Raw genomic sequence first — 18,238 nt, 5'->3', positions numbered from 1 at the left:
TGGGTATTTCTCTCTTCTGATGCAGTGAAGTATCCAGTGTGTCAGGCTTGTTCAGATGTAAGAGTTTATGTTGTGGCCATGGCCTAGAACCTTAGGGGACAGCAATTCTTGGTGGCCTGTGTCAGCGCTTTGGCCAGAATGCACATCAGTCCAGTGTGGTCCCATTTTAACTCTCACAGTAATTATTTTTTTTCTTAATTGGGTCCTTTACCAAGGAAAGCTGTGGAGGCTGGCCTTTGCAAACTATACCAGTGCAGATCTCTGATGAGGTCACCTGATGACCAGCAGCTTGGTCAGCCTAGCTTGAAATAGGCCTGATAACACATATTTCCCACAAGTTGGGAAGAAAAATTAGAGTAATTTACGTAGAACCTAATTTATGTTCTTTGTCTTTTCTAAAGTTACTTAAATTGTGTTAAATGGAATAATCCTGATTAAATATAAAGTTGATTGTAATGACAAATACACCTCAGAAAACTCACACAGATGGAAGTTCTTGGGAAATGCAGGTAAATGGGGTAAAGCAGCAGTGGCACCTTGTCTTCTTGCTTTCTCTCCCCTTCATCTTCTACTCTTCACTTTTGTATGCCACTGCCTGCAGCCACTGCTGGACACCCTCTCACTCCTGCTCGTCAGGTGACTCAAAGGCAACTTGGGATTATGCTAAAATTCTCTAGGTATCCCACGATGATAGGTGGATAGCATAGTGTTAGATTGTTAAGCATAACTCAGAGTGCCTCCCAGAACCTTTGATGAAATGGGTAACTCACTGCACCCCCTTTCCTTGGCAGGTGTTGTTAACCTTTGACTGCATAGACAAGCAAATTTTTTTTTTCCTTAAGAATCTAAGGACCGACTAATATGGTTCTTCCACATAGTGAGCTCATAGAGTGCATTTGAAACATCATTAATTTTATACATCGTTTTAGTGAAACAAGTATTTTGGCTAGTCTCCTGCCAGACACATAGAAAGTATCGTGTGAGTGTGTGTTGAGTTTGTTAAAGGGGGCAGATCTGTGTCGTGGTTGCATATGGATTGTACAGCTGGGAAGGCTGCCACACCTTTCCTGATGATATGTCTACTTAACAGGCATTGGGAAAGTAGAATTGAGCTGTCAAATCTTAAAATTTTGTGGAGAGATGCTTGTTTTTGGACTGATTTTCTTTTCTGGTCAGCTAGTAAACTAGTAGCAACTCTATGAGGTTAATGCAGCCAGAAAGAAGCCTTTGAACACAGTGCCGTCAAAAAAAATGTTTGTCTTCTCTTTCTGTTTGCTGGTGAGTGGAAACCTCACTTGGTTAACCCTACTCAGTGTTTGTGCCTTTGTATCTCCAGGTCTCCGGGCTTTGGGTTGTCCCTGGTTGCTGAGACCACCAGTGGCACCTTCCTCAGTGCTGAACTGGCCTCCAAGCCCCAGGGCCAGGGAGCAGCAGTACTTCCGGAGGACCTTGGCAGGAACTGTGCCCGGCTGCTGCTGGAGGAAATCTACAGGGTATGTGCACAGCTTCCTCTGATAGAGGAGTGGCCAGGAAGCAGTTTGTTTTCTCATTCTCATGTCTTGGCAGCTTTCATCCTCTTCCAAGGGCTCAAGCCAAGAGATAACCTGTTCCTATGCATTAAGCAGTTCGGCATTAACTAGTTTAATTGATTAGTTGAACTAGTCAGTGAGCAGAGATCTAGCCCCACTGGGTTGAGACACAGGGCAGGTAAGTTTTAACAGTGAGCCAAGGAAAGAACTGAACAGTCATAAAGGAAAGGGAAGGTTAAAAAAAGGAAGCAGGTAAGGTAAGGTGGTGGCTGACACACTGCCCTAACCAAAGAAAGTACCATCCTGGCACCTGCCGATTGCTGCCATGTGGGAAGGTAGACTCACTCTTTTTAGATGTTTCAAGAGAAGCTAGAAATATGGATTTGTGTGTGACAGTTGATTCTTACATAAAACAATAGCAACAGGCTGGATTTTGCAATGCATTCTAGAGCACAGAATCTCACTTAACAGATAAGTATCAAAAAAGAAGAAAAAAATTAAAAAAAAAAAAAAACGCACAAAATAACTAGGGAAGGCAGGCCTGCGGCGCAGCATAGCAGAAGCTTTGGAAAACCTAACAGCATGGAACAGAGAAGGGGCAAACTGGTGTTGAAGACAGACTCAACCGGTTGTCATTTTGCTTCTGCAGCTCTGCTGGTGGGACACAGCTCAGACCAATCTGCCCTCTCAGTTGCCACAGTCTTTCTCTGTTGATCCTTTCGTTGCAACGGGCACATATTCATGCACACACTTTTACTGTTTCCTCAAAATAGGTGACGTGACCTAAAGTAAGGGAGAAATTAGGAAAGATGATGGCAGAAAGAATAAGATACAGTTGCCTAAAACATACATTCCCTGAGATCCCCTATACTTGGTTAGAAGAGGGTCACAAATCTAGGTCCAAGATTTCTGTTAGTCTGCACTGTCTTTTGCCTTGGTCCCACATCAGGAAGGTGAAACGTTTTCTCTGACATGCACAGTCCAGGAAAGGCTCTGAAGGGTGGTCATTTCTCTGCTCTGTGTATTAGGTCCCAGATTCTTGAACTGAGCGTCAGCAAGAACTATACACTAGGTGATTTGCTGTTGGATGGTGTATAATGTTTGTAAATCGTCTCTCTTCTTCCCCTGAGGAGCTGAAGAGACTTCTGTCTTTGTATTGTTCTGTGTATTTCTTCTCAGTTGTCAGGCATCTCTCTCGTCTCCAAGTAAGTTTTCCCGTTTAAGGTAGCAAAAATCACGTCTGAGCCAAGTTAAATAAAATCAGTAAAACAGGTAAAGTGGCAATTTAGTTTTTCTTTTAATTCTTCCTTTTGCCACTGGTTCTGTTTATTAATCGGGGTGGTCGGGTAAAGCCTGAATATCCGTAGGTATTGATCCTCAGACCGGCCTCACAGTGGAAAACAGTGTATATTTATAGTCTACTCCCTTGATCCAAGGCAGTGTTCTTGAAAATGTCTCATTGGTCCAAGATGGAACACGTGAGAATGAGCTGTTTCAGAATTAATTAAAATTTCCCGGTCCTAAATGGCTCTAGTTAAGTAAAAATGGAAGACAGTGGACCTATAGTTTTATTTTCAGGAGAGTAGCTCCAGCCCTTCTACTCGGCATTCGCCTGGGAAATAGTAGAAGGAGGAGATGAAATCTTCCTGAAGGAGGAGGTATTCTTTGACAAGTCTTGTGCAGTCACGATCTGGCCTCAGATTTTTTGGTGCTAAATCAGTTTAATTTTTTATGCTAAATTTAATAATTTTGTGAAAAATGGGTAGTAACTAAAAGTTTGGGATAGATGATCAAGAGGTTGCCCTGCCAGTTACTTAATTCACGAGGTTTGTGGTCTACTTATTTGTACGGGGGCAGGAAACAGTGCATGTGATGTGTTTCCCTGGGTCCCTTGTTGTGCAGGATTTCTTTTCCTGGTCCTGTAGTGTCTGGCAGTGGCTGGTCCTCTAGTGGCCCGCTTTCTAACTGTGGCAACACTTCCATCTCTTTCTAATAGACCTTGGGAGAATTAGAAGCATCACATTATACAGAGTCCAGTAGGAGCCTATGGGCACAGCTAGAGTGTGGGGTTTATATCCCTCTAAATAGCAGGTTATAAGCCTCAGGGTGAAAGCACCTACCAGTCCACAAGAGGAAAAACACGCAGTTTAAATTAGGTTCTTTAATATTTTTATTTTTAGTTTTAGTTTCTTTTTTTTTTTTTTTTTTGAGACAGAGTCTCACTCTGTTTCCCAGGCTGGAGTGCAGTGATGCGATCTTGGCTCACTGCAACTTCCACCTCCTGGGTACAAGTGATCCTCCTGCCTTAGCTCCCACGTAGCTAGGGGCATGCACCACCACGCCCAGCTAATTTCGTATTTTTAGTAGAGACAGGGTTTCTCCATGTTGGTCAGGCTGGTCTCGAACTCCTGACCTCAGGTGTTCCACCCACCTCGGCCTCCCAAAGTGCTGGGATTACAGGCGTGAGCCACCGTGCCTGGCAATTTTTTTTCTTTAGTTGAGATCTACTTTCAGTCTTCCATTGTGCCTGGACCAAGTTTTTTTCATTTTCTTTTAGTTATTCAGAAAACTTCTTTGTGTGTCTGTGATCTTAAATTATTAAAAGGATGGAAATACTTCATGTTTTTCTGAATAACTTTCTGTAGAGTTGTGATGTGACATGCATTGAATGAGTGGTAAAAAATCCATCCCTTTTGAAGGTGCTGTTCATCAAGTTTTAAGCCCCTGATCTAATCCCTCCTGTTCCATTTATGCCTCATTGGTTACCAAGCCTTCTTGATTCTGTCCCAGGCTTTCTGGAACTGCCTTTTCTTTCCATCCTTTTCACTGCTCTAATCACTGCCTGCCTCCCTGCTCCACTCCACAACTGGATTATGGCTACTGGCTCTCTGCATTTCCAGCGGAGAAGTTCTTTCCAAATCCTAACATCCTTTTCAGTCTAAATCATCCCCTAAAATACTGATCTGATCTCTTCACTCATGTGCACAGAGACCTTCACTGGCTTCTCACTTTCCTGGGACAAAGTCAGAATTCTCAACCCATTTCGGAAAGCCCTGCCTTAATTGGGCTACCCACCTTCTCTGTGCTGTACGTGCTTCTCCACAGGCAGCAGTGGTGCCTTCCAGGCTGGTCGCCTGGCTGTTCCTTGCTGGCCCTGGCATTTTATTTTTCCTCATCATTCTGTTCTTCCTTCCTCCCCAAACCCTGCTATCCTTCAAGGGCTGGCTCAAGTAGTCCTGACTCCTAAAGCCCGCCTCTGGTATCTGGCAGGTGACACCTCCCCACCCACCCTGGCATAGGTAGGGTGATAGCCCCTACCACTTCCTCCGTGATGTCCTGTACAGGGACCTTAGCATATCTATTGCATTAAAATATTGGTCCAGTGAATGGTGAAATAACAACAGTGACAGGAAGCAGGCACTGAAGAAAACACTTTAATTTTAGGCTGTCTTATGAAAGGAGGAGCAAGATCTGTAAAACAGTTTTGTTGGTCATCATATTTTCCATGGGTCAGGTTTTTCTTTTTGGGTAGAAAAGGAAAAGGAACTCTCCTTGTCCTAGAATTTGCTGTGTGATATACATGTTGTTCCCTGTCCTTTATTAACTTAGATAGTTTAGGGACGTGCAATAGATTTTCATAAAGGCTAGCAGTAAGATCAATCCTTATTTCCTTCACCATTATTAGGGCTACTAAATGATTTCTGACAGCCAGAGAATTTCAGAGTGTCTGCATCTGAAAATGGCTTTATTTCCTACCCTACATGCCTTAAAAAGGAGGCAGGGGCAGTTGTAGCCACATAAACAGCAGCACTGCTGGCCACCTACCCTGTTCAGTCTAGCCTTGTATAGTAACGTGGCTTGGTCAGAGACTGGATTTCTAATTGTGACCTGTGCAAAATATGTAGAAATTCAAGGTCATCCTTCTTTGACTATGTACCATATGTTTTAAAGTTATTCCAGAAAGAATGATCAGAACACGTGTTTGTTTACTTACGTATGCGTCTAGTGGAAGCAAAACAGCTAAAATGGCTGAGAAAATGAAAAACAAAAGAAGAAAGGCAACCTAAGCAGTTGTACCTCGGGAGAAAGTGTTTGAAGAGAAGTCTGTTCTGCTTGTTAATTTGGAAGAAAGGGAAAGAAAAGGGGGTGGAAGGCATAATTTTATACATAAGTAATAAGAATGAAGGGATCTAACCTTAACAATCCTTCAGTGTTAAGGACCTCAGGAAGAGATAAAGGAGAGAAGTTAATAGAGTATGGTGAGTAGTTTCCTGAATATATTTGAATAAGTATAAAAGTAAGGCCATGAAAAGGCCATTTCATGTCAGATGGACTGTGTTGTTCTCTGACAGATTAAATAAACATGAGCATCGTCCACTTGACCCTTGGAATTAACTCTGCATCTTCTAAAACGGATTAAGATTTTTTTTTTTTTTGCATATACTCAATAAAGATGATGTCCTCCTGCTGCTGCTTTAATTACAAAGGGAAAGTTTCATTTCTTTTACTAGATTCACTTAACATTTGAATCTGATAGTCTCATTCTGATAGTCTCAACTATTACAGTTGCTCTAATTAACTGTTAGTTTAACCCTCTGCAGTTAGTTGATATAATGATTACTCTTACAAGACCTGTATTCTGTTTTATTGTTGCTTGAACTTTGGATTTTGATACTATGAGTGTATGTTCCTGTTTTTTTTTTTTCCTCCTCTCTTTTGTTGGCTTTCCATTTTCTGGTTTGTACAATTATTAATTTGTGTTTACAGGGTGGATGCGTAGACTCGACCAACCAAAGCCTGGCGCTACTACTCATGACCCTTGGACAGCAGGATGTTTCCAAAGTCCTGCTAGGCCCTCTCTCTCCCTACACGTAAGTTATTCTTTTTCAGCCTTGTTATTCTGTCCAGTTTAATTTTCCTATTGCCCAAAATGACAAAGGGTGTTGTGCTGCACAGAGCCTGCACTATGAACACCTGCTTGTATTTATCCTCAAATCAGCCAGCAGTTGTCACTCTTAACCTGGTGTGCATTTTTACATACAAGGATTTTTGTGTTTCTTTCCTTCCTCAATCCCACGTAACTGAAGTTGCATGATCTCTATCGGGCAGTTATTTTGTTCGTGCTTTAGATTTTGTTTCCAGGTTAGCAGTAAACTCCTGGTTTGGTGTAGCTTGGATTTTGTTACTAGTTTTTTTTAATCATTCTTTTCCTTAGCTGTCTAACTTGCTGTGGGAAAACAGGCTTTTTGTCTAAGATGATAGGGTATGAGCTCACTGGAAAAGATGACAAAAGACAGAGTTTGTGTTAATGCTACTGGACTAGTAGGGAATTGTAGAAGTGAGTTTGGACCATTGAATGTTAGCATCAGTTGACTGCTGTGGTGTAAAAGCAAGCACTCTTCAAAAAGAACAGGATGTCAGAAGACTTGAATTATAAATGACACCGTGAAAGAGGCATTTCCTATTGATAGTAAATGAGGTTGCGGAAAATAGCCTATTTGAGTACCGACATTGTGTGTGTGTGTTTTCACGTGCTTGCATACTTAGAGATCATCATATGGGCCATCTGAGGGTGGTGAGCTGGGTAGCAGGGAATATTCAGGTAGATATGAGACTGAACTGTCCTTTTTCGGTTATCATGGTACCGATGCTGTATATCTGAAAGGTACAGTACTGTGATAACTGAAGAATGGTGGTGCCATCACATTGAGAAAGGAGTGAGGACTGCGGTGGGGCCATGCAGCCTTGGGCCATGGCTTTGGGGGCATGAAAACCAGGAGCTTGAAATAAATTCTTTTGGAGGCTTTTTTTTTTTTTTTTTTTTGAAATTGGTGGTGGGAGGTTTTTTTAGAACAGGAAAATGGAAGAGAATACATTCTGTTAGCAGAGAGGGAAGACTGATAAGTAGGAAACTGGTGAGGACCACATTATCTCCTGATAGCTTGTGTAAAAGTATTTCGTAGGACAGGATACCTAAAATTGAGCAATCCTAAATGGCATGGTAACATCAGTAGTAAACAGTGCTAAAATAGACTTGGTAGTTAGGTACTTGGAGAGGAGATGAGGGCTGGGAGAATGGCACCCTAGGTACAGAGACTCGCTTCCTGTAGAGAGCTCACCGGAGGCGGCTGCCAGCTGTGTGACCACTGTGGCCCTGCCAGTTTATGGCTGGGCTCGTAGCTGCCATTTCCTAGCCCTTGCTTCAGGCCTGGGGAAGTCCTGCTTGCACACACGGTATGAGGTATGGGGTGTTGTCTTGAATGTGTGTGGTCCTGGGGCATGGGGTTTGGCAGAACATTCTGTGAAAATGGAATACATGTATGTTTTTTTCTTGACACTTTTTTTCTTTTGCTTTTGGAGATTTTTCAGTTTGGCTCCAGGACCTGTATGTTTTCAAGCTTTGCAGAGATGCTCAAGATGTGATTGGACATTTTTGAAAGTTCCTGTGTCCTCTTCAACACATCTTCTCACCAGACATTAATTGTAGTGTCTTTTCTTCCAGAAAACTTGCATAAAATGACTTCCTCTCCTGTGAAAACAGTGTCCTGCTCTGAATGGAGCTTTAAAGGAGTAGCACAAATTGTAAGATGATGTATCTTGAGGCTGGGGCTTGGAGATATTCTGCTGCCTCCCAGAGCTTTGTGCAGAGGGGTCTGCCAGGGTGGGAAAGGGAAGCCTCCTTTCTTTTTGGTAAGCTAGCATAAGGACGGGTAAGGGAGGCTATTTTCAAGAAAGCTGGATCTGTTTAGTACTCTTTCTGCCCCAGTCACTGTGGACAGCTCCAGTAGCACAAAGAGATGAAGGGCAAAGGCAGGATGCCGCAGGCAAAGTTAACATTGTATTTGTGAGTACAGTTGAGGATAAAAAAGGGATGAAATCCACGGTGAGGACCATCATGGTGAGGGAATAGTTTATTCTAGATGGATTCAAGAGCTTTGGAGACCAAACTAACACATTTATTTTTATGTGCAGTTAAAGTCATAGAAACCTATTTTGTGAAACCTCAGATTTCTAAAGAAAACCAGAAAAAAGACCTTCCTTGGTTTAAAAAAAAACATTTCTTCCAGCAGTTTGGACCTGTTTTCATTTGTATAAAATAGCTTTTTAAATGTCTATGTAAAGAGCATTGGGATTGCTGTTAGTGGTTTTCTGTGCTACTTGAGAAAGTCTGTATGTGTGAAACTCTTTTTTTTTTTTTTTTTTTTGAGACAGGGTTTCGTTCGCTCTGTTGCCTAGGCTAGAGTGCAGTGGCACGATCTCCACTCACTGCAAGCTCTGCCTCCTGGGTTCACGCCATTCTCCTACCTCAGCCTCCCGAGTAGCTGGGACTACAGGCGCCCGCCACAGCGCCTGGCCAATTTTTTGTATTTTTAGTGGAGACGGGGTTTCACCGTGTTAGCCAAGATAGTCTCGATCTCCTGACCTCGTGATCCACCCGGCTCAGCCTCCCAAAGTGCTGGGATTACAGGCGTGAGCCACCGAGTCTGGCCAATGTGAAACTCTTTTAGAAAGGCCCAAGAGATTTTTTTTCAGTAGAATAAAATATTATTGGATAATCACTGGTATATGAAGCTTCTATTTCTGTTAAATTTGTTGAGTTTTAGGTGGCTTACAGTTAGTGACAGTAGTTGCACTCTCCATTCAACAAGCTTAATTTTACAGTTTAGGGAGGGAGGATTTATACTTTTGGATTAACAGCAAGAAAATTAGCAAAAATTAAGATGCATCTTAATGAGCACTTTCAGAAATTGTTTGTGGAATGAGACTGCAGTTACCAGAGCTCTCTGCATTCTGCCAGTGCACAAGCCTTGGAGTCCAGCCTATCTGGACTTAAGGCTCTACCACGCGCCACCAGGAGACTGTGGAAATGGTATTTAGCATCTTGGAGCCTTGGTGTCATTTGTAGATAAGGTGCATGGTCCTGAAGTCCTGGACTTGTGGAGATGGAACGAAGCTTAGATTAAGTCAGATGCTTAGTGCTGCTGGCAACGTGCCTGAGGAGCTGTCAGTGCTGGGTGCTGTGGTTCCTACCTGGACACCCCTTCACCCTGCTGCAGTCCAGTCCCTTGGTCAGGTCACTTTTTTTTTTTTTTTTTAACTGCTCCTTGAGGAATAGGACTACCCCATAGGCAGTGTGGCCAGAGTAGCCCGGTCAGGTCACTTTGAACCCCAGGAGGCCTAGTAAACTTGCTTTGGGTGATTTTAGGGTTTAAGTCATCTATAAGTGGTCTGCCCAGCTACCTATAAATCTATAGCCATTAATTTTAAATTATGGATTAAAAAATTTTAATTTCTAGTTATTATTTTTATGACTGACTTCTCCTAGGCACATTACTGAGCAAACTACACACATCTTATTGATCCTAAGAATTCTGTAAGGTAGATGTTTATTTAAAAAAACACCATGTTCACTGTGTGCAAGATGTTGTTTTAAGCGCTCACAGATATTAACTTATTTGGTTTTCATCGTAACTTTATAAGGGCAAAAAAGGCAAGTACTATCATGTGCGCCATCTTACAGGTGGTGCGATTGAGGCACAGAGAGGTCAAGTTACGTGCCCAGGGTCACACAGACAGTAAGTGAGGTTCAGACCTGGGCATTCTCCTCCAGTCACTGCTTCCCTTACCCACTGTGCTCTTTTTTTTTTTTTTTTTTTTGAGACGGAGTCTTGCTCTGTCGCCCAGGCTGGAGTGCAGTGGCGCGATCTCGGCTCACTGCTAGCTCTGCCTCCCAGATTCATGCCATTCTCCTGCCTCAGCCTCCCAAGTAGCTGGGACTACAGGCACCCGCCACAACGCTCGGCTCATTTTTTGTATTTTTAATAGAGACGGGGTTTCACTGTGTTAGCCAGGATGGTCTCGATCTCCTGACCTCGTGATCCACCCACCTCGGCCTCCCAAAGTGCTGGGATTACAGGCGTGAGCCACCGCGCCCGGCCAACCCACTGTGCTCTTATGTAAGAGCTGGGATTCCATCCATGTCACTGGACTCCAAGCACCTTGCCTTAGGCAGGATGCCATGCTACATCTTTTCAGCAAAGTCCTCGTTTCAAATTCTACTGTAAAACGATCTCTTTCTATCTTTAGTTGGAAATCTAAAATAAACCGTGACTTTTTTTTTTTTTTTTTTACTTTAATTAATTACCTTTTTCCATGACTGTGGAAGTGCTGAGGAGCTAGAAGACACTGTCCTTCTTAAACACCAACTGACGGGGGCTTCCTGGCCCAATCAGCCTAAAGCTGAGCCCTCTGAAGAACCAATGAGGAAACCAGTGGGGAAACTGGGAACTGCCGGCCGAGCCTGCCTCTCCTTGGGGTCAGTGGCCTCACTGCATTCCATAAGCTTGCACAGTACCACTGTGTCTTAGGTTTGTGAAGCGTTTAAATACTGTCACCTGATGTTTGAGCTCCAGAACATATTTGGTGTATGGTAAAAGCAAGTGATAGCCTTCCTTCTCAGATAAAAAAGAGGTCACTGACCTGCTTATGGTGAGATCCTGTCTGAACTGGGCCTGGGACCCCATCTCCTGACAGTGCAGCTAGCCTAGTTCTCTGTTTCCTGCTGCCTCAGTAACTGAATGTAGTAATTTCATTTGGAGCAGAGGTCAGCTGGTCTTTGGAAAAGCCTCTATTAGCAGAAAAAGCATCAGCAGTATATTTAAAAGCTGCCATGTAATGACTATAGGGACTCCATTGAGCAGATCCTTTTCTTATCTCCAGATCTTTCCCCTTAACTTCCAGAGCATCTCCTTACACCTGAGATGTAGGTACCCCCAGCTTTGTCTCATATCCAGTGGCATAGAAACCAGGTGGCTTAGTGGAGCAGGACGCAGGACCCTCTGTTGTGGTTTGTGCCTGTGGGAGCTGCCAGAGAGGGCTCACCCCATGATTACCCTCACCCCATTCTCTCACATGCTTCAAAAGAGGGGTCTGGTGGGAAGGGCTGTGTTTAAGGGTGGGATCTGGCAGCCTGTCAAATCCTGGTCAGTTGGGATTCAACGGACCCATGACCACAAGCCTCATGGCCTTTCCTGTTGACCAGCAGTGGCAGTGGGAACAACTCACCTTTTGAAAATACATAGGAAGGCCGAGTGTGGTGGCTCACACCTGTAATCCCAGCACTTTGGGAGGCCGAGGCGGGTAGATCACGAGGTCAGGAGTTCAAGACCAGCCTGGCCAACATGGTGAAACCCCGTCTCTACTAAAAATACAAAATTAGCCGGGCGTGGTGGCACATGCCTCTAATCCCAGCTACTCGGGAGGCTGAGGCAGGAGAATCACTTGAACCCGGGAGGCGGAGGTTGCATTTAGCTGAGATCGCTCCATTGCACCCCAGCCTGGGTGACAGAGCAAGACTCCATCTCAAAAAAAAACAAAAACAAAATACACAGGAAAAGTTATCTCTGTGCTCCAGAATTCTCTGAAACCTGCTTGTCAGATGGACTAGAGGCTTTCCTAGAAAAGTCAGTTGCTTTTTTTTTTTCTGAAAATCATTTTGTCCTGGGGAAAAAAAAAGCCTCACTGCAGATCATCATTCTCTATGTCAGGTGTTAAAATCCTTTACACAGGAGTTGCATAGAGCTCCTACTGCCTAGAGTGGTTCTTCTGAAAAGCTGCTATTTGCGCTGTGTGGGTGGTTACTCATTGAGGGGCAGAGCTGCTCTCAGTGAGCGGTGGGTCTCTCTTTGCCCTGGCTGTGTGGCTGTGTGGTTGTGTCTAGGAAGTGTGAATCTCCAGTGTAGTGCTGTGGAAGAGAGGGGCAGGGAAATGTGAATTCAAGAGGCAGTGCCTCAGTGCAGCTGCAGCTGTGGAGAGCTGTTGGGCTGTGGAGAAGGATGTGGATCAGCACTGGACGAGACTTTGTTCAAATGCATGTAGATACAGGACGAGCTTACTCTTCATTTGCTTTTCATTTGCTTAAGGAGGCTGTTTGCTGGGATTTAATATTGTCTGTGGTTATTTTTCAGGTTCTGAGCATTTTTGCTCTTCAATATCCCAGCTACCAGAGACATAGGGAGAATGGGGCTAGAGGTGGGGAAAAGATTCTGAAATGTACCTTAATCCAGTCTCTTACACAGTCTTCCTTGGATAGGCTGAGGGGTTGGCAGAACATTATGTAAAAAGTGGAACTAACTTTGCTTTTTCTAACTGTTCCAAAGGCTACAAATACCCCAAACTTGCAAATACACAGGCCTGCACACTCGAGCCTGTGTTCCTCCCATCCTTCTCCAAGAGAACAGAAGCAAGCTGAGGCCCCGTAGAAATTCTGCCAGCTGGGGAGGGTGTCTGGTTTTTCAAGCACAGTTGAGCGATTCAGAGTGAAGTAGGCTGGGTGAGATCCTGGGAGCAGAGCATGCCCCAGGCCTGTGTTAGTTTGAGGCAGCAGCAAAGGAGGGACCAATCTGTTTTCTCCTTCAGATGCGGATGAGTGGGTGAGATGGCTGGCTTTTTCCGGGTTGCCGCCAGCTGGAAGCTTTGCCCACAGATGTGGACTGTTTATCTGTGGTTTGATGTGTTTCTTTTTTCCCTAGGACAGGATGGGGGAGATGGTGGGATGGATAGAAAGCAACAACAACAACAGAAATTTAATTGGTAAGACAGGAAAGCCAGCAGGAAAAGCTGACTTCCCTTAATTGCCAAGAATGTTGAAATTTTTTTCTCAAAATTACCCCAACTCCTAAATTCTATCCAGTCCCTCTTTACTGAGAACCTTTACAGTGCCTTGTTTGAATAACGGGTTCAGTGATGGAGAAGAACCTCTTTACTGAGGCGAAATTCTATTCAGTGCCTCTTTACTGAGAACCTTATACAGTACCTTGTTCGAATAACGGGTTCAGTGTTGGAGAAGAGCGTTGCCCTTGGGGTACTTAAATAATTTAATGAGGGGGAAGGGGACAGTTATACATAAGCATTTAATTAGACACCATGAACAGAGAATGCTATGGAAACCTGGAGGGGTGGGAAAGATCGTTTGGGATAGGGTTTATGGGCTACAAAAGGCTTCATAGAAAAGTCGACATATGGGATGTTATTTTAAAGGTTGAGATGAAGTTGCACATTCCTAGGTGGAAGGAAAGAAAGGAATTGGGAGATTTTTCTGTGAGCATCCAGCACTGACGAGAACTCCTGCTCTCTGGGGTTGTTCATGTTTCATCTCTTAGCCCCTGATGCACTGGTCACTTCAGCCACAGGGTCAGGAATTGTTCAGGCCCCCTTTTCTCCATCCAGCTGTTTCCTTGCTCTGACTAGACCTGTTCTCTTAGCACAGAGGGATGCGGATGGGAGGGACGTTCATCAAGGCAGGCTTTATATGTAGTTTGGTATACACTGAGTAGGGGTGAGAACCAGGATCAGTTGTTTCATCACATGACAAATATGTATTGATTTCTTTATTTTAAAAAACTTTATTGAGAACCAATTCACATACGACACAATTTACCCATTTTAAGTACACAGTTTAAATGTTTTTTAGTGTATTCACAGACTTGTGTAACCATAGCTACAATCTAATTTTAGAACATTTTTACTACGCCCAGAAAGAAACCCTGTGCCAGCTCACAGTCCCTCCCATTCTTCCCACTCTCCCCAGCCCCAGGCAACCACACGTCTCCTTTCTGCCTCTGTGATAGATTTGCCTGTTGTGGCTTTTTCATATTCTGTAGATAGAATCATATGCTATGTGGTCCTTTGTGACTGGATTCTTTCACTTAGCATAATGTTTTCAGGGTTCATCGATGTAGCATGTATCAGTACTTCATTTCTTTTTTATGGCAGAAAAAAAAAATCTTCCATTGAATGGATATACCACGTTTTATGCATTCATCAGTTGGTAGACATTTGGGTTACTTCTACGTTTTGACTCTTATGAATAATGCCATTATGAACATTTGCATGCGAGTTTTTGTGTGGGTGTATGTTTTTATTTCTCTTGTATATATTCTTAAGAGTAGAATTACCGTATCCTGTGGTAACTCCCTGGTTAACATTTTGAGGAACTGCCAGATTGCTTTCCACAGTGGCTGTACCGTTTTACATTCCTACCAGCAGTGTATGAGGGTTCTAGTGGTTCTGCCTCCTCACCCACACTTTAGTTATTGTATGTCTTTTTATTATAGCCATCCTATTGGATATGAAGTGGTATTTCATAGTGGTTTTGATTTTCACTTCTCTAATAACCAATGATGTTGAGCATCTTTTCATGTGTTTATTGGATATTTGTGAGGAAATGTCCATTTAGCTCTCCCATCTTTTTTTTTTTTTTTTTTTTTTCTTTTTTTAGTGAGTCTCACTCTGTTGCCCAGGTGGGAGTGCAGTGGTGCAATCATAGCTCGAGTAGCTAGGACTACAGGCTCCTGCCATCATGCCTGGCTGATTTTAAAACAATTTTTTGTAGAGATGGGGGTCGTAATAGACTGGTCTGGAATTCCAGGCCCCAAGTGATTTGCCTACCTTGGCCTCCCAAAGTATTGGGATTAGAGGTATGAGGTACCATGCCTGTACTCTCCCATCGTTTAATTAGGTTGTGTTTTTATTCTTGAGTTGTTTATATAGTCGAGATGCCTGACCTTTATCAGATATATGACTTGCAGATCTTTTCTCCAATCCTGTAGGTTCTCTTTTTACTTTCTTGATGGTACGCTTTGATGCACAAAGTATTTTAATTTTGATGAAGTCGAATTTATTTATTTTGTCTCTTATTGCCATCCTTTTGGTGTTGTATTTAAGAAATGGTTAAGAAACTGTTGCCTAGCCCAAGATAATGAATATTTACTCCTGTATTTTATTTAGTGAACTTTATAGTTTTAGCTCTTACAGCTATGACTTTGATCTCTTTTGGGTTAAGTTTTGTGTGTGATGTGAGGAAGGGGCCCAATTTCATTCTTTCACCTGTGGATATCCAGTGTCCCATCATCATTTGTTGAACTGATTATGCTTTCCTCATTGAGGAAATTAACCATAACTGTGTGGTTTAGTTCTTGACTCTGAATTCTCTTCCATTGATCTGTGTGTTTAGCGTCAGTGTTTTTAAAGCTCCTTAGATTATTCCATGTGCGGTAGAGATTGAGAACCATCTGGCCAGAGTGGGGAGTTTGGCTGGTTTGACTGGGAGACAGTACAGTGTGAGGTTTTTGTAATACTTCACTGTAGGTGTGCAAACCATCATTCTTCACTAAGCCAGTGTTCCCTAACCTTGCTCAGTGAGACTTGCCAGGGATTCTTGTTAACAACACAGATTTCTGGCCTCTACGAACTGGGGAGCACAGGGCCTGGTGGTGGGTAGGGAGGGATCAGCTTTGTGTGTGGCCTATGATTCTGGGCTCTTCCATACGGACACTTCCTACCAGTTGCAAGTTCACCACAACCTTCAGGAACCTGTGTATTTAATGAACTGCTCAGGTGAGTCTTATGGTCAGGCTAGCTGGGGTATTGCTAGGTTTGCCAGGCGAGACCATTAGAAGCCTGTGTACATGCACTGCGGTTCCTCCACAGAATTGCTCTTCCCAAGGTACTCTTGGAGTGATGCCATCGCCCTGTGATGCCATTGTCCTTGTCGTGTTTACTGTGCACACTTCCCCGGCCACCTTATTTAATATTGCCTTCTGCCAAATATGGACAAATACTGTGGTACCCACAGCTCTTCCCCATCTGCATTGTTTGCTTTGTTTACATTACATAGCATTTTTCAGGTATGATTAATTAATTTATCTTGTCTCTGTCTATATCACTAGATTGAAATCCTCATGAGGGAAGGATTTTTATTTATTTTTATTTTTCATTTGAGTGCAATATTCCCAGCACCAAGAACAGTGCCTAGCATGCAGTAGGCACTTGATAAATATTAAGCAAATGCAAGGGTATTATTGGAGAATGAAGGGAGAGACTTGTCTATTTCAGCATCAGTAGTCATTGTGCTTGTTTTGAATGTCATGGTGCTGTGAATCAGGGAAATAGGTGTTTCTGTCTTTGTATAGGCCACTCAAAAATCATTGCCTAAGCCAGGTACTTTGGGACACCTGTAGTCCCAGGTACTCAGGAGGCTGAGGTGGAGGATTGCTTGAGCCCAGGAGCTTGAGGCCAGCTTGGGCAACATAGTGAGACCCCGTCTCTTAAAAAAAAAAAAAAAAAAGTCATCACCGTATTTATGTCCATTTTCTGCTAGGTCTCAACTAAATGACTTATGTGTCATTTACTAACTTCTAATCTTTTTTCCCCCCAGTTTAATTTATCTTGCTGTATTGTGTGTGTCTCTGCAAACTATCTAAATCTTCTTTGGAAACTGGCTGACTGAAAGGAAGTACTATTTAATCAGATTTGATGCGAAGGTCTTCACTTCAGCCCTCTAGGTCTGGGAAATTAAAACCTTGGATTCTAGGTGGTAGAGGATAATTTTTTTTAAATGAATTTCTTTTTATTTATTTATTTATTTTTTTCCTTTTTAGGATAGAATTTTTGCGGCATTTGAAGAGCTTTTTCCAGATTATGTTTAAAATTGAAACCAGGCCGTGTGGTGAAGAACTCAAGGGCGGGGATAAAGTGCTGATGACCTGTGTTGGCATTGGTTTCTGCAACCTTAGCAAGACCCTCAAGTGATAACCATCACAAGATAAGGCCCCAGTGCCTACAGACAAAGCAGAAGCTGCCACGGACACCAATGGGACCAAGTCCAAATGGACTAATCCAGGACAGGATAGCCACTTGCTTAATTTTCTGTGAAGAAATATCAAATACAAATAAAAGACATATCTGTAGCATGTGGTTTCCAGCTGTTTCTCCAGTGGCATTGCCATTGCCCAGGAGGGGCCCAGTCACCATGAGATCTCCCTTGCCTTACCTGGAGGAAGAATGTGCCTTCAGGCCACAGTCGTGCTGCTAGAACAGTCTCATAGCTGCAGTTCAGCTGTGCTTCCTCAGCCTACTATCATAGGCTTCCTTGGCCCTCTGTCATATGGCTGTTTTCCAAACCTGTGGAGTCTGTTACTGTTTTTTCTGCAAGGACTCACCTCCTTGAGCCTCGGTTTTTGTTGTAGGGATTAAATGAGATATTATGAGTGGCAACTCTTCATGAGTCCTGCAGTGCTATGCAAATGTCAGAAATTGGTATATTAGACTATTTATCTTTTGTCTTCTGAATGGATTGCTGTCGTGGACACAGACACTGATCTTCATCTGGTTCATTGTATTTATATGTGAGGGATGGGTGGCTGCAGGGGTCCAAGTAAGTTATTGGGATGTTTTTTTATATTCCAGGTGTGCTATACATTCTTACTTTATTTTCACAATAGCTCTGTGATGTAAATGCTATCTCCATGAGACAGTTCACAAAGGGTGTTTTGTTCCTTTGAAATGTATAATGTAAAGAGATTAAATCTCCTCATTTAAGGATCTAAGTGTAATAGAGTCAGGATCTGGGATTTTACCCTTGCATGCTAATAAGTTAGATTATTACTTTTTTGTTGATGCTACCAGAAGACATGAGGATCCTGGGTCAGAGATAAAGAACTTTACTCAGCATAGCAAGCAGCATGAACTTCATGTTTATATTGGTTTCCCCTGTTCCCCAGGTCTCACAGTGGACATGGAGGGACCCAGGTAGATGCTATGCATGTTACAAGTTTGCATCATAGCCAAAGAACTTGTATGTTTGGGGACTCCACCTCTTTCATGGCAAGCCTGTTGTTTCACGTGCAGACATTACTTCATCCCTTAAG

The 18,238-nt window shown here is 43.1% G+C and overlaps 1 protein-coding gene across 2 annotated transcripts in view; it reads left to right on the top strand.

Moving 5' to 3' along the window:
* RCL1 (RNA terminal phosphate cyclase like 1) overlaps positions 1-17,909 on the top strand; it is a 68,736-nt gene extending 50,827 nt beyond the window's left edge. For both annotated transcript variants that reach the window (XM_032138304.2, XM_058431829.1), the window contains 3 exons: positions 1,337-1,493; positions 6,297-6,400; positions 16,970-17,909. In XM_032138304.2, the coding sequence (XP_031994195.1) occupies positions 1,337-1,493; positions 6,297-6,400; positions 16,970-17,120 (412 nt within the window). In that variant the 3' untranslated portion in view covers positions 17,121-17,909. The remainder of the gene's footprint in view (positions 1-1,336; positions 1,494-6,296; positions 6,401-16,969) is intronic.
* The last annotated feature ends 329 nt before the right edge of the window (positions 17,910-18,238 follow it).

Source organism: Hylobates moloch, unplaced genomic scaffold, assembly GCF_009828535.3.
Source record: "Hylobates moloch isolate HMO894 unplaced genomic scaffold, HMol_V3 SCAFFOLD_19, whole genome shotgun sequence".
NCBI classification, from domain to species: domain Eukaryota; kingdom Metazoa; phylum Chordata; class Mammalia; order Primates; family Hylobatidae; genus Hylobates; species Hylobates moloch.
Note: the sequence above shows the minus strand (reverse complement) of the source record. Positions and strands in the feature narration are given on the sequence as shown.